The sequence below is a fragment of the Poeciliopsis prolifica genome, unplaced genomic scaffold (genome assembly GCF_027474105.1).
Source record: "Poeciliopsis prolifica strain line A6 unplaced genomic scaffold, Auburn_PproV2 SCAFFOLD004, whole genome shotgun sequence".
NCBI classification, from domain to species: domain Eukaryota; kingdom Metazoa; phylum Chordata; class Actinopteri; order Cyprinodontiformes; family Poeciliidae; genus Poeciliopsis; species Poeciliopsis prolifica.
In genome coordinates, this window is record NW_026562379.1 from 13,045,510 (window position 1) to 13,068,930 (window position 23,421).

A 23,421-nucleotide genomic window follows, 5' to 3' on the forward strand; every position below is an offset into this window, starting at 1 on the left:
TATTAACACTGAGGGAGAAAGAAAGTCAAGTTAATCTCAAGGGAAAATCGAAGCTTCTTTAGAGCCTCCCTCGGCATGTGGCTTACTCTACATATGCAATATTTGCTCTTTGGCTTTGAATCTAAAGCTATCCCTCATATGCACTCTTTCTGTTAATAATTTAGATGGAACTGAATTCATCTTTCACCATTTTATTAAACACAGTGTCTTGCAAAAGTATGAATGCCGGTTGATCTTTTCCACATTGCAACCACAGACTGCAATGTGTTTCATTAGGAATTTAGAATACAGACCAACACAAAGTTATTATGTGGTTATGAATTCAAAGATAAGGATATGAAAGCTGTGATATGCATTTGCATCCAACCACTACCATTCACTGCAGTAACAGTAGGAGGGCTTTTGATGTATGTTTCAAGTCACCATGCTCATCTAAACTCTGCCATTTGAGTCCTTTACAAAATAGCTCAAGCTCAGTGAAATTGAATTGAGGACATCTGTAAACTGCTGATGGACAATAAGGACCAAAATCTTTATAACAATGTCTTATTGCATTTATTACAATTATCATCGTAGTGACAATAAAAAGTATTTGCTACAGTATTTTTAGCAATACGCTTGCCATTGTATTCAGACCAATAATCCCACATACTGGTTGAAAAGTGATCAAATTATCTTTATCAAATGGGCTGCTTTGATACATTAGTTACACGTAGTAATGCATTTCAAGGGTAAACAGCATTTTTTAATGTTTTTATTTTTAGGGAGGGTCTCGAAGAACCAAAGTCAGTATCATTAATAAGTAGAACTAGGATTTGATCAGATTCGGAGGTTTGCAGTTCTCATTAGTTAAATTTGACTATTATCTTGATAAGTTCTAATTATTAAGACATTGCTTTTTATCTTTTTTTCACAGAAACACAAAAGAGCACAAAAATCATTCATCAATACGGTAGACATTAATTCTCAGATTTTGCCACAGATTCAAATTTGAATTTAAATCTTGATTTCATCTGGACCCTTCTAATGTTATAAAAATGTTTTAATTTAAACCAGCCGAGGTAAATATTTGCACATTTGACGCCTAATGCAGATGATTCCATTTAGGCTATCAAGTTAAAGGGTGCAAACCCGTACTATTTATTTTAGAAATAAAATGAATTTCAGAAAATGAAACCTAAAAAGAAAGCATTTAAAATTTGCTGTTATGCTTCAACATCTGTGAAAAAAAAGTTCAACAGGCACCAACACTTCTGCAATACACTTCTTGTTAACATTAAATTGTACACTGTATGCATCAATGGCACATTTTGTGGCTGTTATTTATTTTATGTATACATGTCAGTGCCTGAAACTCCCTAATTTGTGTCTATCTTCTACAGAAACACCACTGTCATTCACAAGCAGTAAGGAGATTTTTTTGCCATCTGAAGACCTTCAGATAGAAACCTCTTTACCCCACACAGACTCTGGGATTGGGGATGAGCAGGTAGCCAGCATCCTTAATGGGTCTGGCCTGGATCACAAAGTGGGAGGAGTTTGTGCTGTGAATGAGCTCATTTCTACACTTTCCTCTGAGGTGAAGAAGTCCCAAGAGATTCTGTCTGAGCCCTCTAATGTCGAGGTGCTCAAGTCGTCCTCCTCCGTCATCAGCATTAGTCAGTCCAAGAAAGGTATTAATGTCAAGGAGATTTTGAAGAGCTTGGTTGCCGCCCCGTTGGAGGGTGTGGAGGCTGGACTTGAGCCAGTGTCCTTCCCAGACTGTGCTGCAAAGGCCCAGGCTGTGCTGCCGGTACAGTTTCAGTCCTTTGACAGGTGAGATGTTGAGTTGGCTACAAATATGTAACTACCTGAAAATGACTGCCATGGATCATTATTACAAATGTATCTTTTTTCTTTTTTTATATATTGATTTCAAAGTAAGAAGGTCACAACCTGGATTAAACATGTATATTCTCCCACTCGTCACTCTGTTTTGGAACTCTGATCTAATACTTAGGATTTTACATTTAAATTCAAGCATTGTTTTGTACCCACTGTTTTGCACCAGTTATTAGCTACTTCAAAACTTTTTTTTGAGTGATAATTGTCATGTTTATGTGACGGTTTTACTTGGTGTATGGTTAGAATTCACTTTTTTAAAAAGGTTTCTAATGGCCTTTATTCATTAGCATCTGGCAGGAGAAAGGGCAAAGAAAAAAGGGGATTTGATCATGTTTTTGAGATCTAAACTGATCTTTGACAAAGATAGAATAATTATAGAATTTGCTATAAATACCAAATTGTCACAAGCTTTAGATGTGCCCCTGCTCCAGCACTGCTGTATCAAATGACAGAATTACCTCTTCAGCATATCATCAAGTTCTATTGAGGCCTGATGATGAAGTATTTCTGAGTAAGTTTTTCGAACCATGGGGGAAAAACCAACAAAAAAAAACATGCAGGACTAATTGGAAATCACTGGTTTAAAGCATAAGCATCATGCTTTTCATTAGTTAGTGACAATCTGGGAAACATGAAAATCAAAAAGAGATTTGTGGTTTGTTGATGAACCTGAATGCATGTGGTCTCTCAAGTAACCATAAAATTGTTATCTTAATCCATCAGGATTATCTCAGGTATGCAAGATGGCAGTAATGGTTTCCAAGATGACTGGAGCACATTATTTATTTCGAGCCCACTTGTTTTGTGCTCTTTCTCTTCACGAGGAATTTTTTTGTGTTTGAAATGGTCTCTCAAGTACTGTCGTGGTGTTTTAGTTTATTTACATTCCTGGATTAGATTGAACCGCACAGTAATCTGTCTGGATCTGACTGTTTACAAACCTGCTGCTGCAGGGATTTCAAGCTTGAGCTCCCCCTGATCCCAGATTCCTGCTGGCTGTTTTCTTCAGCTGCTTTTGCACAAATGTTCCATTTCTGCCACTGATTTAACATTGTTTATGACAAATTTAGCAAATAAACACCCTTGAAGGGTGAACAAAACACGTTCTGAAATGAGAGCAACAATGGACAATTCTTTGTCCCTAATGTATTCTGTTGTTGAGCTTGGGCTTGGTGATCCTGATGAATGGAGGGGGAAACATGGAGTATGTGGAGAAAGGACAGCTGACAGGACAGGGGTCTCCAGGGTGTTGATGACAGATTGAACAGAAGTGGCCACAGAACACGCCATGGCCGGCCATCGTCCTCACAGCTCACATCCATAATGGAAGCTGGCAGCCTCAAATTAGTCACCGCACCAAAGTGTATTATTTTTGAAATGCTTTCACACAAAACCTCCTGACCACATTTACAACTTTGTCTAATGCTTTTCATGTCACTCCCCCCTCCTGCTTCTATTTGCTGTGTCTAATTGTGTGCCACCTGCCAGTGAAATGAGCTGCCAACCATGGAAAGATCTTTCATTTGTCTGTCACGGAAAAATTAGATTGAGAGTGACAATATCAAAAAAAAGAGGGAAAAAAATGCCTTAAAATGGAGTGCATGGGGGCCGTCTGTCATATAGAGGAGAGGTTTAAACCTCACAGCAACCAGACTTCCACTTGACCTGCAAGAAATACAGTAGAGACATACCTCAGTAATCCTCTGCTTCCTTCCTTTTGTCTCCCAACCTTCCAGATTAGAAATACTGTTGGTCCTTTAATAATGCATGAGAATATATATATTTATATATATAGTGTACGAGTGAAATGTCATGCTCTTTGTACAGATTCTCATTTCAAATTTAATTTGTTGTTTTTATATGACAGACCAACACAAAGTAGTGCATTATTGAAGTAGAAGAAAATAACGATGTTTTTGTTTGTGAAGAAAGGTATCCCTACAGCATAATGATGCCTCCTCTTTGCTCCTCTGTGGGGATGACATATATTTTTGTTCATAACAGTCCAAAAGTCTATTCTGGCCTCATCTCAGAGAATCTTTCACATTTTTGGCATGGCCCATAAGGAACTTCTGACAGACTTTTAAACTGGACTTCTTAGAGCTTCTTTCTTTGTTTTTTTTTTCTCTGTTTGTTTCTTTCTTTCTTTCAAAAATGTCTTTTTTTTTTCTTTCTTGCCCCTCCTCCTTAGTGACCAGATTTGTGGAGGGCATGACTAATAGTTGAACAGATTCTCCCTCCTCTGTATTTTCTCCAGAATTACCATAAGCCTTTTGGCTGCTTCTCTCATTAATGTTTTGCAGCGTGTCAGTTTTGTTGGATGACTGGCAGATTTGCAGTAGTGCCTGAAACTGTTTTTTGGATGCAGCTAGTTCTTGATAATGTTCAAAGCTTGGAATATTGTTGGATAATCTGACATTGTTTAAAACCTCTCCACAACTTAATCACTGACCTGTTGGTTGTGGTTCTTAAACTAATACTAATACTATTTGACTTTTGTCACTTTTGGTATTGTATTGCTATCTAATGTTTAGGCATTCCTTATCTGGCAATGGTTTCCCTTTGTGCAACTATTACTGAATTATTTTAAGATTTTTACCTCAGTTAGTTTCCTACTTATTGGTACTAATTAGATTCATATGGACCCCGTTTTTACTCCTTTCTCATCAGTTCCCTCCCTTTTTTGCCTTATAGGTTTCCTTTATTTTATGGGCTTCCTATGTTTAGTTGGACATCTTTTTCATTGCTAAGTTTCTTTTTAAATTAAATATTCACTGAGATCGACCCTCATGGTCTGTTGTTTGCACTAGGCTCAACACAGTCACTTGGTACTTGTCCTACCGTGACAAAATGTGAAACAGAGTGCTAGATGTGAATATTTTTGTAAAGCACTGTAAACACAGTGCTTTTCATTTTCTCAACATTTCTTAATAAAGCCCTTTAGATAGGAATCTTCTCAGGGATTTATAAAGGAAATATTTTGTTGGTTACACTTTCATTTGCCATGGACTTCATTAATATTCATCCTGAGATTAATCCTTGCTTTATTCTCTGCAACTCAATTAAGACAATCCTATTAATAAAATATGTACTAGATAATCTATACATGATTCATGAGCACTAGACTTATAAATTATTCATGAAAAGAGGTCTATGTTTTAGCAACATCCTGCTGATCTAATCCAACATCTCAGCCAGGCAGAAAGAAAGGCGTGCTTCTCCGATGACTTTGGGAAGCAATAATAAATTTACTCATGGTTTCTACAATTAATAACATGCTGGTGTTGGTCTGAAATCTGTCAATTTAACAGAGTATAACTGTAGATAGCTGTACTAAATAACTAACACTTGTCATGAGTGTTCTTCAGAGCACAGCCTTATCCCTGATGGTATAAATATTTTAGTAAGCTCCCAAGCACTTCTTGAATATTTCTTCTTTATTATTCTGTGGATTTTGATCCAAGTTTCAAATACTTTGCTTAACTGCTGTCATCTGTATAAAATACATATTTGGCTGTCCACTGGGCAGCCAAATATGTTCGCTGTATATACAGTTTTTGTAGCTCATCTACAAAAAAAAAAATACTTTGATAAATAAAATATCAATGCTTTAACAAATTGGGGCAAAATTTGTGGTGTAGAAGAGGAAGATATGGGCAAGTGGTAATAAACCACCCATAAATGGTTTGCATCTAGCTCAGCGGGCTTCTTGCTCGTGATCTGGGAGATGGAGTGTGGATATAAAACAGCCACAAAAGACGACAAAAGTGTGTGTTGTTTTGCAGACGGAGGATATCTGGGGATTTGCTTCAGATGACAACAGGCTTAGCTTGTGACAGTGCAAAGGCCTGGCCTTTGTCACCCAGAGTAACTGCAGGATATTGAACGAGACATTATCTGGCACCTTCACAAACTGAAAGGCCAACTGCAGACCTGATAAGGACAAGCTTCTCTTCACTGTCAGGGAGCTGCAGCAGACCCAAAGTCACTCTACCCCCCCTTTTTTCTTCTTTTTTAAGTCCTTGGCAAGAAAAAGACTGCATGCAAACAGTACTTTGAGTTACTGGGCTGCCTGTTTTCTTTTGAAAGGTCATGTGCAAGTTTTATTTTGATCTCCACATGCTTTCTGCCACATTTTTTCAAATTTTTTATTTTTTTAAATAAATGATCTGTCCTTTTCCATTTTTAGCAGTGTGTGATGCATAGGGTAGTACCTTCTATATATAGAAAGGAAACCATAATTCATTTCCTTAGTGTTTTTGTGTATTAAATTAAAAAAAGAAAACCTTTAGACCCTCACAAGTTGTAACTGTGTAGATAATTGAGGTAAAGATAATTAAATTTCCTAAGGCCTTAACTGTGAAAACTAAAAATAAACTAATTTAATTTACAAGTAAGATGAATTATTTTTAGAGCAAAGATTGTTGTGCATGCTAAAATGTGCCACCTCTGTGAAGCAACTCATTTGGTAAATACCTTCTTTATTGGTACATCTGGAAAATGTGTGTAAAAGTCTGGAAATAAATTATATTTTAATTCAGAAACATACACCATTCAATCTCACCATTTTTTTATTTTTGAAAATACACAAATTTTTTTTGGGTATTTTAAGAAACAACAGTGAGAGCAAATTCAAATTTATAGTGAAAATTTGCTGAGATTGACCACAAAACCACAAACCTCTTTTTAGAAAGCTTTTAGATGGGAACGTTTCAAGTTTAACATATTAAAAATCAAGACACATCTTAATTACTTATTTTTCTTTTTGTTTTGTTTTTCCATTTACTTTCCTTGGATGGGGATGAATCCATAGTCTTGGAATTATTTTTTGTTTTTGTTGCCATTTTCTGTAAAACAAAATATATTTAATTCTAAATCTAATAACGTACAATGACACTACAAGAAATATGCAGATGCATTTAGGGTTTCCCTGCTTTTTGGTTTAGGAATGTTCTCACGGTTGCTCTTTTGGAGTTTCTTGAATGTTTTTCTTTCTTCTTTTACTGTCACGGCTGGTAGCAAAAAGCAGATGTAGAGGAAAGAGAGTTGCTCAAAATCAGATCTTTACATGTATTTACTTATGTCTCTTGTGTATAAGCGCATGTATTTTTTTAAGTGCTACAAGATAAAAGATGCGGTTACAAGTCAGGATGTTTACTTTTCAGATGCTTTGCCTAATGAGGGGCCATGCTTAGGCTGTCTGACTCGAAAAGTAGTAAGACATGAGAAACAAATTTACTTTCTTTTGTTTTGTACATCACCTAAACATAATTATTTATTTATTCCTATTTTATGTAAAATATGAACTTTTTTGGAACAAAAGTTATGAAATTTAAGTCATTTTCAAAGAGTACAGGACCTACGTCCTAAGTTGTTTAGTAATTAGGTTTTTATTTTATTTGCATGAAAAGGGCACTGTTCATACAAAGCGCCTCACAGTAAATAAAAACCTAAAAAAAAAAACAAAACTGAATTAAACACGACAGAGCACAGAAATGTTTAGAAAGTCAAGTTGAAATTAGTTTGAATTTTTATGTATATTCATTTAGTTAAGTAGTTTTTTTTTTCCAGAAAAACATGTTTCTCATAAATTCAGCTCTTTTTATTTTTATTTTTTTTTATTTATTTAATGGGTGCCAAAAGTTAAACCATATGAATATTCCACTTGTGTTTTACAGTTTGAGTTTTGCCTGTCTCTCTCTCCTGTACTATATTAGGTGTTTTATGTTTTCAATCAGCAGAGATTAAACCTGCAAGTTTCATTCTACGTGAAATATTTATTTAATGTCCACACTCTTTTTGTGTGAATTGCACACGTTCCTTGTGTTTCCTGTAGGAGTGTGGTGGTTCCTGTGAAGAAAACCTCCCCTGGCAGCTTTGCGGTCAACACACTGGGGTCCAGCAGCACCAGCACCTCCCCTGGGCTTTCGAGCTGCAGCACCCCGAACATCTTTGCCGCTGCCTCTGCAACCCCTAAAAGCATGATCAACACCACCGGTGGGCATAACAAAAGGGGCTTGAAGTACACATACAAAATTTCATTAATCTACATTCCATATTTAATAGTTAATTTTAGATGATTGTCACTTTAGGTGTGCTTTTCATCCTGATTACCCTTCTGTTTTTTGTTCTCTTTAGGCCACAATAAGAATAGAAACAAAACTGGCCATTTTGATCTCTTGACCCTGTCCTTGCTTTCTAAAACCACTAGATGGCTCTCTTTGCTTTCTGTTCCCTATCATCCTCCACTGTCCACAACCAACTTCAAAAATACCATTCTTGACACATTACTGTACCTCCTCATGCCCAGATTGAGTCTTTTTGTAATTTACTGTAAACTGAAGCCTTTCTAAAAGTGAGAATGAATTTACACACATATATGAAATGTAAAATGTACCCCTGCCTGATTTCATTACCTGCCTCTTTTGCTGTCATGCTGATTCTCCTGGCCCTCTTCTCTGGTGAACTGGTTTCACCTTAGAGCTTATGTTGTCTGCTAGTCTCAAAAAAATCTTTTTAACACCCTAAACATTCAGAGCTTCCCCACAAGTTCAGTGTGCTCATTTTTCAAAGAAAGCACCCCTCTCCCTTTTGAGCCCCTGGCTCAGGAATGTGAGAAATGTATCCAAATAAAAATGGGCTTTCTTTTAGCTAAAACCGCACATTTACACCCAGACCTCGTGAGCTTTGCCATTTAGTGAGAAAAGTTTAAAGGTGACCATCTGCTTTCGTATAAATGTGATGCTTCACATTTGAATAAGTGTCCTGATAATCACTGCTTTAATTCAAGGTCATTTAGGTGAGGAAATAGTTTTAGTAAATATATTATTTTTACATATTGAATCTTCAACACATTTTGACTTGGCTTCAGAAAAGAGGGAAAATGATGATTTTAACTGTTGAAATTTGAACTTTTGCAAATCGAGCTGAAGTCTACAGGGTGCCAAAATGTGATTTTATTGGAGCAATATATATATATATATATATATATATATTTAAATATAGGTTTTGTGTTTTCTGCTTTACAGTATTAGAATGTTAAAAGTTTAACATTTAAAATTAAAAAGTTCACATTTAAAACATCCATCCGTTCGTCCATGTCCGCTTCACTTTTGAGATGGGACATCTGAAACCAGACATCTAGAACCTATTCAATTTATTTTCGTTGAACATAGCGAGGAATACTTCTGCTCTTCATAAATGCAGACTACTCTTTTGTTCCCCTGCAGGCGCCGCTGAGGCAGCCTCCGCCTCTGCATCGTCTTCCACCAGTTTTGTCAATGGCGCAACGAGTAAAAATCTCCCTGCCGTGCAAACCGTGGCCCCCATGCCTGAAGACACAGTCGAAAATATGAGGTTCAACTTGTCTTTTTGACCTTCTTAGCGTTCTGTGTTGCTAACTCAGTTTGTGTCACTAATGGACGACATCAGTGACTACAAAGTTGGGTGTATGTAATGCATGTTTTTATAAATATGATTTTATCCTAATTGTGTGATTTTATGTATTTATAAATCCCCATTTATGTTTATCAAGCCTGACATGTCCATAGCTTTGCACATATATCTGGTTGGGACCTTGTCTCACCTCCATACATTCAAACATACAAAACAAGATCTTTCTCCACAGTGTGTCGTTGTCCAAGTGTTGTGCTTGAGGAGTAAAAATTTGTCTTCCATGGCTGCAGTAACTAATATCACTCATACTATTTTTCTGCTGCAGATTGAGAGGAGAGTAAAGCGCCTATGCTAAAATATGTGCTCCACAAAACAAATAAGTTAAAAAAATAAAATTCTTATATATGGTTTTTCTAATATGCTCTTTTATTTTGTAGTATGCAATATATTCTTTATTTCTTGATTAATAATTTTATCTTACAAGGGTTGCATCTTCTCTTTCCATCTTTATCTTTTGTGAAATAGACCATAATCCACTACCTAAAGGACTGACACCTTCTGAGCCGAAACCCTTTAGCTCTCTGACAGGATTACAGGCAGCCTACGGAGAAGCAGGCCCATCTGTGCGAGTCACCTAAACCTTCAGCTTGCATCCTCCGTTTTATGCCAATGTGTTATGCCTATGCTGTGTCTTCTCAGCTGGCTGTGGGGCAGATTACACTACACATCCATCCAAATCCTACACCAAGCCTTGCTGTCTCTCTCTGTCTATCTGCTTTTTGCCCGTCTTAGGAAAGAAAACAAGCTACAGCTCTCTTAAGGTTGCCTTTTTTCATCTTTGTGTGTACACCTAAGAGCACACAGATAAGCAGAGGCTCGACTCGCATCTCTTTCTGTATTCAGTCTGAGTTGAATAGCTGCATGACTCCATATTGCTGATTTTCTGAAGGTGTTCAGATAACGTCAGGCGGACTCATGCAGTGACTACTGTACGGCTCTTCTTCTCCAGCCCTGAATTACTGTGATCTCCCTTGTAGCCCTGGCCACATGTCTCTCTAAAAAAAAATCAGCTAGCTGCTTAAATATGTTCAGACAACTTGTTATTGACATTTCTGTTGATGGCAACCACACTCGTGATATTTGCCTCCTCCACAACCCTGGAAAGCTGACTAACTGCTGGCAGCATTGTGCTTGTTTGCCAATTTAATCATTTCTTTCTGACTATAGCTTGATATGATGTTACATTATCTTCATTTTGTTTCAGTTTAACCCTACTCTTTTGATGTATTTTGGTGTTCATTTTACAGCATCACTACAAAATTAGAGAGAGCATTGGAGAAAGTGGCTCCCTTGTTGAGAGAAATCTTTGTGGACTTTGCACCCTTTCTGTCACGGACTCTGCTGGGCAGCCATGGACAAGAGTTACTAATCGAAGGTATGGTTGTATTTTAAATTCTGCCTGCTTTCATGTCTCTGTCAGCCTCCTGTTGTACAGTATTAGTTTGACTGGCTGCTCCATCGATGTGTGCACCCTCAGCAGAAGTCTTGGACAAGAAAGTCAGTTTTTGCACACAAGCAGGAGTTCCTAACATTTCATCTCCTATGAATGTTTGGTTTTCTTTGTCACTCCCTGGATGCAGTTGTAAAAATGAAACTGGTTTATTTTTACAACCATATAAATCCAGGAGTATTTTTTTGTTTGGGCTTTTGTAGAATTTTCTTATCATTTACTGCAAGAAAATTGGGGTTAGCAGTCAGGGATTGTTATTGTTATATTTTTAATGGTCAAAATTTAATAAAAAATTGTAGGTATAAACTTAATGTTGGCACTAAAAAATAAAAATTAGAATTTTTTTAAATAAAAAAAAGACAAAAAATCCTGTTTTTATGTAAAATTATAAATTTTTGAAAAGCTATGCATGATAATAGTTTTGCAGTGCTTACTGTTAATAAAAATGCACCTTTTGAACACAGACTGGGAGTTGATATTAGATGGATAATAAGCTGCGCTATCTGCTTGAGTAACCAGGTTGCAGTTGGCTGCTTAACATCTTTATGTCAATGAGTGATAGATTTCACACTGCTGTCACTGTGTGTTACACATGTGGAAAATTTTTCTAGCAGCAGAATTTGTATGTATGGACTTCCTTTCAGCCAGCTGACCAGGATGCAGCAACAGGTTGGGGATGTTTGTGGTACTGTGTTGCTTTGTGCTACATCCAAACATTGAAAACTTGTCTCATATATTTTCTGGCAACTCATTTAATAAACTGTAAATATTATGAATAAAATATTTTGCTTTTTGTGTGCGTAATGCTTACGGATTTGAAAGTATCCCAACAATGTTAATTGTCCCTGACCTTCAGTTTCAGTTGCTCACTGCAAAATTTCACAGAAAAAAACACATCTATGCCATGTGACAGCAGCTTTAGCTTGAAAATCATGTCAGAACTTTTTGTGCCTAACCTCATAAACTTATATGAGAGAAAGCTTACACACTGCTCCCCAGGCTTTGGCTTGGATTCACAAGATCACTATGGCACTTCAGTCGGCATGCACATGTGCGACACTCAGTCTGCAAATGTTTGCCTGGGTGTGCACAGTGCAAATTATATTTATGGACTTTTTTTGCCGTTTAACTTACAAGCCAAAATAATTTTTGATTCTATCTAAGTTTCAAGCTGTTTTCTCGTAGAAGTAAACTTACTCGTACTCTCAGCAGAACAAGTGGAGTGAAGCCAACTGAAACAATGTGCTCCCTTCATGTTTTTAACATTCCTTTGACAAAACATGTGTTCTTTATATAGACTATAAATTAAAAATAAATGTAATTTCTAGATTTAAAAAAAATCTATTTTATTTTTTTTCAGTTTGTTGTTGACTCTGAAAATCAAACCAAACTTAATTTCAAATATTGCACTGAGATGTTTTACTCTGTTACAACATGGTTGCACCGCAAACATGTTGAGAAGATGTCTTGGATTGACGTTTGGCTGAGGCTTCTTGCTCAATGTCAAGAGGGAGGAAAGAAAATTCAGGTAGCAAAGCTTTGACAAGTGTGAATATGTCTGTTACCCTTTCACTCACAGTCTGTCAGCAGACTGACCAAGCTGACAAACCAAGGCTGATCTCGGGCTGCAGACTGTAAACCCAACAAACAAGGTCGTAGATAGACAGCTGGGTCCTCTGCGCTCTTCACCAGACATGTTTAACCCTGTCTGAGTCTCTGAAAAGCACTTTCTGTTCTGGATTAGAACAACTTTATCTGAAATAATAAGTACACAGATTCTTAACTTACACTTAGATGTATATAGAATGCTTAACTGTGTTGAGCTACCTTAGAGTGAATTCGCTGCGGTCTGTTTGTGCTCATGCTGATTTTGTACTTTCTGTTTCTCTCTCTACTTTTCTTCCTGGACCTTCCCAGGCACACAGTTGAAATACTGTGCTGCAGTGCAAAGGCGCTCCATTTACCAGTAATTACCGCCCATCCATCACTCTTTTGATTGCCTTGGGTCAAGCCCTCCTGTGCCCTCTGTGCCCCGTTCCCTCACCCTGTTCCTTCACCCCCTTTTCAGATGCGTGGTCACTGCAGCAATTATGTTGAGTGCACTAAGAGCTTCACACTTGGAGTTGGTGGGTAAGGGCTGTGCACGAACACTGCTGCTGTTGTGATGCCTGCCGCCTGCTTCTCGCTGTCCCTTGAGTGGCCCAGCCTGCCGCCACATCACCCCACAATGCCACATTCACCCGTGCCTCAACCCTGCGCTGTTTACAGGAAAGGACTGGCAGGGAGTGTTTAAATAGAATGCATTTAGTTTGTCTACCAGCACAAGGCCAGGGTCAGTCGGCCACCTGACTCCCTTGTCAGACCGGACTGACTTATGGCTCGCATGTCACTGCTATAACAAGGGGTCAAACGTGGCACTCCATGTACAAGAGAAGGGTCACTTCCTCTTAGAGTACTTACAATATGTTCCTTTGAGTAGTTTCCGCTGTTAAACAGAACAAGAAAAAGACACCTCTAAATGATCAATACATTTTTATTTTGCTATGTTTTTGTATGAAAAACAGTTGTTTGTAGATGTAGAAACTTTAACTTCATGTTAATTTTGCATCTTCAACTGCAATAAATTTCAAAATGAGTTTTCAATGTTTTAAAGTGCTACTTTCTCTTTTTTCCTCTACTTTATTGTCAATTTTGCCGACAAAGATTAGCCCTTTTGCATATTCAAATTTACTTGTAGTTTAAACTTTAATGTCCTTTTTTGGAAGCTAGATTATTTTTTTTATCAGATTTGTTTCCTTGCACTGTTTCAATTTAACCATAATGAAGTCCAAACAGTTCCTAAATATTTTGTAATTGCCAAACTGAAACTAAGAATGGAGTGCCTTGCAAATGTATTCATATCTTGATTTTGTATTTCACAATTTACCGCGTTACAACAACAAAAGACAATATGTTTGGATAATGGGTGAAATACTAACAGAAAACATTCTATAACTGTGAAATGGAAAGAAAGAAATACAACTTGTTAGCGTGGGATATGTCTGTGTTTAGCCCAACTGAACTAAGTTCTTTTTAGGACCGATTTTAACTGTAATTGCAGCTGCAAGTAATTTTGGGTATATGTCTACAATTTTTTTCCACATCTAGAGACTCAAAATATGCTCATGTATGTTAACCAGGACTCAATCAGATTGAAGGTGAGGGTTTGTAACAGCAATGTTCAACACTTGGCACAGATCCTCAATTGTATCCACCTCTGAACTTTGACTGGACCACTCCAGCACATGAAAATACTTTGATCAAAATCCTTCCATTGTAGTTCTTGCTGTGATTCTAGTGACTTTTGTTGTTCTGGAACATAAATTTCAATCCAAGTCTCAGGTTTATGCAAAATAAGTTACACATACAATTTAGCATGTAGGCCAAAAATGCCAAAAATGTTTTAGTCTCAACCTTATTTTCTGTTTGCTGTCTTCCCTGCATTACTGGTGCAAAATTGCAAACAGGACTTTTTATGGCTTTCTTTCAGTAACGGCTTTCTTCTTTCAGTTGTCGTGTCGACAGATTCGCCCACTTGAGATGTGGGTCTCCTTGGCTCCTTTAGAGCCGCCACAGGCTTCTTGGCTTGTTTTCTGGTTAATGCTCTCTCTGCCCAGTCTGTCGGTTTACGTGGGTGGCCATGTCCTGGTAGGTTTGCAGTTGTGCCATACTCTTTCCATTTTTGGAAGATGGACTGAACCTAATATTATGTTATATTATGTAACCCTGCTTTAAACTTGTTCACAACCTTTTCTCTGACCTGTCTGATGTTTTGCTTAGTCTTCATGATGCTTTTTCCTCCATAACATTCTTGCATAAACATGTGAGGCTTTCATGGGAAATATATTATTAATGAAGTGGCTTGTTATGGTTATTGGTTACAATGGATTTTTATTTAGAGCATGGCAGTGAAGGGGATTGAAATAAAATGCTATTTATTTCTTTTTTTTTTTTTGCAAAAGGTGTTTTAGAACCATTCATCACTTTCTTTCCATTTGAAAATTCTGTTCTACTTTTTACAGAAAATTGGTAACAGACTCTGTTACCAATTTTCACAAACTGTGAAAATGTTCAAGGGATATGGACACTTTTGCAAAGCTTTGTCGTCTCTTTTATCACCCACCCCCATCTTTTGAACCAAAGCACGGGTAGGATATTGAGTTTTAGTCTGCCTCATCTTTAATTAGTCCTTGAGAGTTACTTTCACTGCTGATTGCACCTCTCATGATTCTCTCCAGGTGCAGCAGAAAGGCGCAGAATATAAAACCAGTTGCAGGCACCGTTTCTACAAATGAGCTTTTCACACCTGTCCATGTTTCATTAGAGTTGTCTGCTTCGGTGGCTCACCGTCTGCAGGACGGAGGCTGGGGAAGAAGCTGTGAATGTCTGCTGTGAGCGTGTGGAATGTGTAAATGTAGATGTGGTTGTGTGAAGAATGCTTATCTGTTACAGATGTTGCTTAAATAGTTTAATAGCAAATTGGAAACACAGCTAAGAGTTTGAAGCCAGATCCAGTGGTGAATCCAGGTGAAATTTTAACGTCTGTGCTGCATTGTTTATCTTTAAGACACCATCTTCTGTCTTAACTAATGTAGTAAATATTGATCCTTACAGATTCTCTGTTTAAAACATGTCTACCTACATTCCTGGTTCATAACTATTCTTTTCATCTGCTGTCTTGATAGGTCTCGTATGTATGAAGTCAAGCACCTCAGTAGTGGAGCTCGTCATGCTTCTTTGTTCTCAGGTAAATAAATATATATATTCCCCCATCATCCCTTGAAAGCCTTTTTTTCTTCTCGCTCTTTTTCCCTTGGAGTGCGAGTTGTCTTATTTATCTTGGAGTTTAAGCTATCCCGTGCATATCATTTTAGTTTGCTTTCTCCAAGCCAATCAGAGACATACAGCTTTCTGACAACCCAATGACTTTCTCGCTACACCCGGGAGCACTAATCCCAAACCTTCCTTTAAGAAAATGAGCCCCACCTCATGTCCCTGCAAGTGACTGATCACCTCTGAGCTGACCCTCTGAATCCCTTGTTAAGCCCATGTTTTAGAGAAGGTCAGAGCCCTGATGTAGCAGTTACAACAGGAGATATTTAACATACCTTTTGTCAGCCCATCAGTCTTGCATCAGGAGCCCATAAGGAAGCCATTACTTGGTGCCTCTCTGTGGATCCTTGTGACTGGAGGAGGTAGATCGCCACTGTGCTCTCTTCGAGGCATCCAAAATCCAAGGCTCTGTGCAGCAGGGAGCTCAACCTATGTTATATGGAGGCCATTATTCAGGAGCTTTCCTGAAAAAAAGAAAAAAACCAACAGTGCATAGATGGGGCAGCCAGAACTGAAATATTGTTGCTCTTGTGATAGTTTTTGAAGGGCTACTTTTTGTGATGTTTCTTGGTCTGTGAAGTATCTATGGTGAGCTGTCTTTCCAGCTCTAGGATTTATTGCAGATGAAAGCGTCAGCATGCTGTTAAGGGCCTGAGTCCATCCCCCCTTTTAAACAGATAGCATTACTGAGGCTCCAGAGGTTCCTGCCATTAGGGGCTCTGGGGATGAAACCTAGGCTGAGATATTGATCAGACCATGAGACCTTGAAACTGGACTGTATAGCTGGGTGTCTACAGCCTTTCAACTAGGGATGAGGTATTACCTCCTAACTCTCCTCTGTTCATAATCAATCTACTTATCTTAGCAACTAATATGATTGAAAAATAATAATGCTGTAATGGCAGTTTTTTTTTTTTTTTTTTAGCTTCTTTAAGCTGTGACTCAGGGGAAAGCTAGCTGGTTAAACACACTGTTTTTCTACATTTCGAAGGGTGATTTGGTAAGACACTGACTCCAGTTTATCAGCTTGTGATTATGTATGTGCCAAGAGTCTCAAACAAGAAAATTAGCACAAAAAGTGAAACAGAAGAGGGCTTGGCATGTGGAGAAACAGAGTCCATGTTTCACTAAGTAAATACAGCTGTGGTAATGACGCAGGGATAATAGAGATATACATAAAAATTAAGAAGGACAGAAAATCCTAAGAAGTGGTACAGCTAAGATCACAAAGAGGAAACAATATATAGTCAAATGGTTAACTCAACAAAGGCATAAAACGAAACAAGAGTAGTAAATAAAAATATATTTGTTAGATAACTAACCTAATGCAACAAAAATTAGGTTAAATGAGTAAGAAATAGTCCAAATTTCTAAAAGTGAGATAAAAATTCAGAAAAAGAGAATTAGCAAGGCTTGACTGGCCTTTGTTCTTCACAAAGGTCTTTTCACAGGTAGGGGGAGCAATCAGAACATTTTTACTTTGGGTAGAAACATATTCCAGATGACCTGCATGAGTGACTTGGATGACCTACATAAAAAAGGCAATCTGATGAAGACCATAAAAGGCTATGAAAATCATTGAAAGCACTAGATAATCCTTTTCTCACATTTAGGCACCTCATGTGTAAGAAACTAAACAGACTTGGACAAATATTTGTATTACTAGATTGCAGCTTTTGATAGAGTAAAAAATCTTTTACTTCCAAACATTCACCAGTTGCACAAAATTTCATAATTTTAACCCTTATCATCGTCAGATAGCATGTATTGACTCAAAAGGATTAGAAAAAGGCTCCTAATTAATATCTTTGGGAGCATCTCAAGTGATTTTTAAACAGTGCAGCAGGTTTTTCTGATGCAGTCTGAGGGTTGGCTGACACTTCCTCGACATGCCAGCTTTGACACATTCCTTACATATTTCAGCTTTAATGTTTTAGGACAGCCAGGAGGGCATTTAGCTGACCTTTAGTCCTTTTCTGTTTTGTGGACTGTCAGTTTTATGAATAAATTAGTGCTAATGATCTGCCTTTTCTTATTTTTGCATACTAATCATGGCAATCATGGTGTGGCTGGCCTCGTCTGCAGACACGGTGTGTCTCTCCTCAGCCTGGGCAGCTGAATGAAAAGGTCAAGCAGCTCTGTTTTTTGTAACAGCTTAAACATGTATGGGGGTTTGGGGGGTTCTAGAGTGGAGCCACTGAGATTTACTGATGGAAGGCCCCCAGATGTGGAGACTATAACAGAGCAAAGCTGAGCAGATAAAAGCAAAGGCTCCCACATACTGACAGGTTGGATTGAAACACCACAAATACTTAAAGCCCTGCTGAATTTCAGGAAGATGAAAGTGGGAGGAGAGTGATTCTTCTAAAGACCTAAAAGCTGTTTACTGGGATGGGAGTTTAGGGATTTTAGGCGATTTTGTTATTTCTCAAAGCTTAGACCAAAGAATGGCAAAATATATCCTAGTAAAGCCAGACTATGACTGTTCTTTATTGTTGGCAGTTTTTTTTTACTATTAGTATATTTTCTGATTTAAATTTTCTTTGTAGAGTAAGTTTAATTAGAGGTGCCGCATTCTGGTCAGGCTCTGCAAAGGCAGCATCTTTTTCTTTTAAGGGGGAGCATGTCAGCCCTGATTCACTTCAAATGGGCACCAGAGAACTTTTTTTCAAATATCTGCAATCAAAGACAGCCTCTATTGTGAATTTTTCTCTCTTGTAAAAGAGAGAGAAAAAAAGAAGTAGAAAGTCTCTGAAGTGCTATCTCAGCTGTCAACATGCATTCCTTAGACAAGATAGCAAATTTGACTCGCTCACGCCTTACCTCCACTGACCTGCTGCCGCTTTCCTGGCATCTCCCTGAATGTCACATCTGCCTCGATTTCCGTATTTATTTTTGTCACGTGAGCGCGGTGAGAGGGAAACCTTGGACGACTGGGCATACATGATCCCTGTCTAAATCAACAACAGCCTACTTCTAGGCAGATACTGTAAGTGAAGAAAGGAGGTCATGGAGAACATTTGGAGCCCAGATGCTCAGCAGTTTGTCAGCACCATATCGCTGACTTAAAGCATCATGGGGTCAGACTGTGTAGTCTCGCATGAACCAGAATGTGTCAGTCACGACAACTGTTCACAAAAGAATTTGCCCATACATAATAATGTCAGTGTCAGTTATTCTGATATACACAAGGAAGGCTGCTAACTGTGTACAGACAGAGTAAAGAGTTTGTCACTGTTTTGCATCTGTTATATGTTAGATCTGTGAATAATTGATCCACTTACAGTTCTGCTGGTTTGTTCTTTTGCCACACTTAAATAGGTTAGAACTGCACACCAACATTAATTTTAGACATAGATCAGTAGAAAAAATAGTTTTCAAGTGATTTCATTCACTAAGGGCAAAAGCAGGAAGCTGTAATCACTTGTTTTTAAATCATGAATCACCTTTTCTATACTACATTCTTTGGAAATCTGAATTGAATTTCAGCTCATTACATCCCATAATTACTACCAGACCTGTGGAATCAGGAAGTTGCATAAATACAGTAGAACTAGTGTAACAGCATGAATTAGGCTAAAAGATCCCAAAAGGTAGCACCTTGTGCCCTGATGTAAAGGAATTTAAGAACAGATGAGAAACTAATTCAGCAATATCTGTCAGTCTGGAAAGAGCTACTGAGCCATTTTTGGGACTTTAATGAAACACAGTAAGAGTCGTTTTTCACTAAGGACTGGAGAACCGTTCCTGAAATTTCTGTCCTGGCAAAACTACCTCAAGAGGGCATTGGCTATGAGTCTAGTAATACATAATAGAACTCAGAATAACATCTGAAGAAACTGCAAGCCTCACTTTACTCTGTTAAGGTCAGAGTTCATCATTCAAAAATGGCAACAAAAAAAAAAAATCCCCAGCAAAACTTGCATCCCTAGGAGACTTCTCAGGCAAAAAACAAAGCGGAAATTTTGGAAGATGTTCCTCGTGTTACATCTGGAGAAAAACTAACAGCATATCAGAAAATTAACAAAGATCAACAGTTACAAATCTTTGTGGTACTGGGATGGTTTGGTACTATTTTCACTCATGATCTCATCATCACCCACAGATTACTGCAGGAATGCAATGGTGATTTTTTTATCTGTACCACAAAGTGCTAAAGGACAGTCAGCCATGAGTTTATGACTTTAAGCTCAAACATAATGTTGTTATGTGTAATGTTATGTGACAGGACAACACACTAGCAAGCTTACTACCTAACAGCTCAAAGAAAACAAAGTAAGAGTTAGTTAGAAGTGGTCTAGACAAACACTGGACTTAATCAGATTGAGGTCCTGTTGCATTATCCTAAAAAGGCTGTTTCTATTAATTGCCATCTTTTCAAAAAGCAGGAATTAAGTCATGGTTTTAAAAAGGTGTGCACTAACCTTCAAACAGGACCAAGTTTGTGGTTAATTCTTTTTTTCCCTCAATATATAAAATTGTTTGAAATTTTGTAATTTCTTTCCACTCTTGTTATACGAATATAGGATATAGGTATTTTGATTATCTTAAGTATTTAAGCATGACAAAATAGCAAAGAACAACATTTTTCAAATAAAATATTCATTGTATAATGTTTATGGCAATTAAATTACTCGGTGTGATTGCTGAGCATGAATAGAACTTCTTATCTTTAGATACTCTTAAATTACATATTTGCTCAAAACCTTTGGGAACTCAAATATTTTCTTTTTATTTTCTGCATGCCCCCTCCCTTTTCGTGAACCGCGGCCTTCTCTGTTTTCTCTTTCATTTGCACCTCAGAAAGGTTACAGGAAAACTGAGTTTCCCACAGTGAAAGGCACACTCTCAAACTGCTTTTTAATCATTTCCAGAGCCTGTTGTGAGACGGCAAGTGCTGGCACTCCAGCCAGGCCACGGCTCGGATCCGTTCCAGGAGCACACTTCAGGGCTCACTGAGCCTGCTCAGTAATCTGTCACTGTAAGGGACGGAGGAAATGGCTGTATTTAAGCGAGAGGATACAATTTCATCCCATAATTACATCTCTCCTGTGTTTACAGATCTGTTCACAGAGGAAGAAAACGTTGCCTCACATGTGGTGCAGAATTTCAGCTTTTTATAGAAATCACTTTTTTTCCTCGAAGGATATATCAACTAAATGCTTTCTTTACCCACTTGAATTTCAAGCTATGGGATGTAATCTAAATTACACTTGAAATATGCATCAAAAAAAGATTTAGTTACATAGTGGATCAAAATAGTACCTCATAATCTACTTTAACATTATAGGATTTGACTTTATAATAGACTTTTACTTTATTGTAATTATGCTGGTTTGAATGACTGTCTCTTTTTGTTTCAGGAGTGGCAGAACTCCATTCAGAAGAATGCTGGCCTCGCTTTCATTGAGCTAATAAATGAAGGAAGGTAATTCAAACATTCATTTCAAAATCACACAGCCCAGCAGTGGTTTTATATTGACATTTATTATCAAAATGTACAGTTTATCATTTTCTTCTTGGCAGACATAAAGAGGTTGTTAAGCTAAGTGGAGCAGTGTAGCTTAGCTCTAAATCTCTGATCTCTTAGTGAGATAAAGGCAAATAAGCTGTTTTACTTGAATTACGAATAACACTGCAGAGCATCTCTTGTGTTGTCTGCCTCTATTTGTTCATTTCTTCTTCCTCCTCTGTTTCCGTGTTTGGGTGTGGCCAGACTCAGAGTTTTTCTGAGCAGATCAGGGGCAGCTCAGCCTCCTTGTCCATCTGTTGACCCATCTGCCCCGTCCTCCTGAATGCCCAGGCTATAAGCTCGGTCTAAGCAGGTTTCTCTCTGTCCCCTGCTGGCCCTAGAACAAAGAAGTTCAGTTGGTGGGGCCACACGGCGCTGTCCAGGGTGCTGCTGACAGACGCATAATTTTCCAGTCTTACACTAGACTGTGTCCACCTAACCTGCTTAACTAGACAGATCTACAGGAACCGGCTGGTAAATCTGTTTGCTTCACAAGGTGTTGCTGACACTGATGTTGTTCCTGCTGTATTTGCAAAGACACGTTACGCAAGTAGATGATTTTTTTATTTTATTTTTAGTAACGCAGCTGCCCATATCAAACTCTGAAAAGATGCATTCAATAGGTGGGTTAGATGGGCATTTTATAATCTCATTAGATCTTTTTCAAATATGTCAATTTGAAAAAGTCAGATCTGAAACTTTTTCAGCAATTTTTTGTGGGAAGTTTTATAGTAAGAGAAAAATATCAGTACCTAAAAGAAAATGAATCAATTTATGTTATCTTTCTGCAGATATTTTATAAGATGCAGGGATCTGAAATGCACTCCAGTCAGTGACAAATCAATACAAACATTAACAAAAAGAAATACCTTTACCTTTTCAAAGCTACGAACAAACATAGAAACATTAGTTGTGAAATCTTCACTTTCAGCTTTTTTCAGGTGTTTTTGTCTTCTGCTTTTTTATTGTTCTTTCTGTGCATGTAGCAAAAATACCAGGTAGATAACTGATATCTAACTGGAACTTGTCAACTCACTTTCTCATCTATTCTTGGTTTCGAAACAAAGCTTCACGTTGTCAGCTTCTCTCTTTGAACTGTGAACTCCTGTCTGTTAATGAGTGCTTGTCAACAGTTAAAGAGGCGAGAGCAGCTGATGACTGTAGTTTCCAGATTAATGACTCTCCTTGGGGACAGAAAGCAATAGTAAAATCTGTATGAGGCTCTAGAGAAGGACAAGATCTGTTTTAATTAAAACAAAACTTGCCTAATGGTGTGTGAAATGGGTTGTAATCATCCAACATATTTGCAGAGAATTTATTTGTTGAAGTTGTTTTTTTTAGATAGTACAATTTAAATGTTAAAAGTTGTTACCTAAGGACATCTAGATTAGCTTTCTGCTTTCTAAGCTTTCCAGGCACTAGGCGGTTCTCTGAATATTGCTTTTTTTTTTTTACTTTCAAAAGATCAAATTATGCAGAACAGGTTTCAGTGGTGACTTCTTTTGTTAATGGTACAGAAGGCTCAGTCACTGACTTTCATTTTTGCAGTGCAACCAGAAAAAAGAGGCCAATTTGGCAGCTATATTCACACCCCTTCATTGTCCTTTTACATCACAACAATCTTCAGCTTTGTTTAAACTCAGTTTTGATTTCAAACCTTGTGTCAGGTTTTATGTATTCTTTGCATGACATAGCAAACTGAATATGGGACTTCTTATTTCTCTAGTTAATGTTCTCTTTGCTCTGCCTGCCAGTTCAGGTGGATAGTCACATCTTGGTATATTTCTGCTTTGACTTGAAATATGTTTCTTGGTCTTCGTGATGCAGTTTCTTTACTTATGTTCTCTAACAAACTAACGATGCCTTTGCAGAACCGCTGTAGTAAACCGAGTTTGAATTTCACACAAGTGTTCCATTTGACTATATTTCTCACATTTTCTCATAAATTGCATTTGTAAAAGTGTCTGTTGGTGTTCAATGTTAAAGGTTGCTGTGCCATGCCATGAAGGACCACATCGTTCGAGTTGCCAATGAGGCTGAATTCATCCTGAACAGACAGCGAGCTGAGGACGTCCACAAACATGCAGAGTTTGAGGTATCAACTTTTGTTCCATCTCAAGTTAAATGCCAACATCATCAATGATTTTCATGTAATTGTACCAAAACATGACTCTTTTCATTAATGGTTCTTTTCTAAACTACATCTACTTCAAATGATTAGATTTTTTTGTATGCTGTGAAAATACAA

At 37.7% G+C, this 23,421-nt stretch overlaps 1 protein-coding gene across 1 annotated transcript in view; it reads left to right on the forward strand.

Annotated features, from left to right (window-relative positions):
• nbeab (neurobeachin b) overlaps positions 1-23,421 on the forward strand; it is a 203,748-nt gene that overhangs the window by 87,729 nt on the left and 92,598 nt on the right. The window contains exons 30-36 of the mRNA XM_055028191.1: positions 1,383-1,815; positions 7,721-7,881; positions 9,114-9,240; positions 10,587-10,714; positions 15,514-15,575; positions 21,025-21,089; positions 23,160-23,268. Coding sequence (XP_054884166.1) covers positions 1,383-1,815; positions 7,721-7,881; positions 9,114-9,240; positions 10,587-10,714; positions 15,514-15,575; positions 21,025-21,089; positions 23,160-23,268 — 1,085 coding nt within the window. The remainder of the gene's footprint in view (positions 1-1,382; positions 1,816-7,720; positions 7,882-9,113; positions 9,241-10,586; positions 10,715-15,513; positions 15,576-21,024; positions 21,090-23,159; positions 23,269-23,421) is intronic.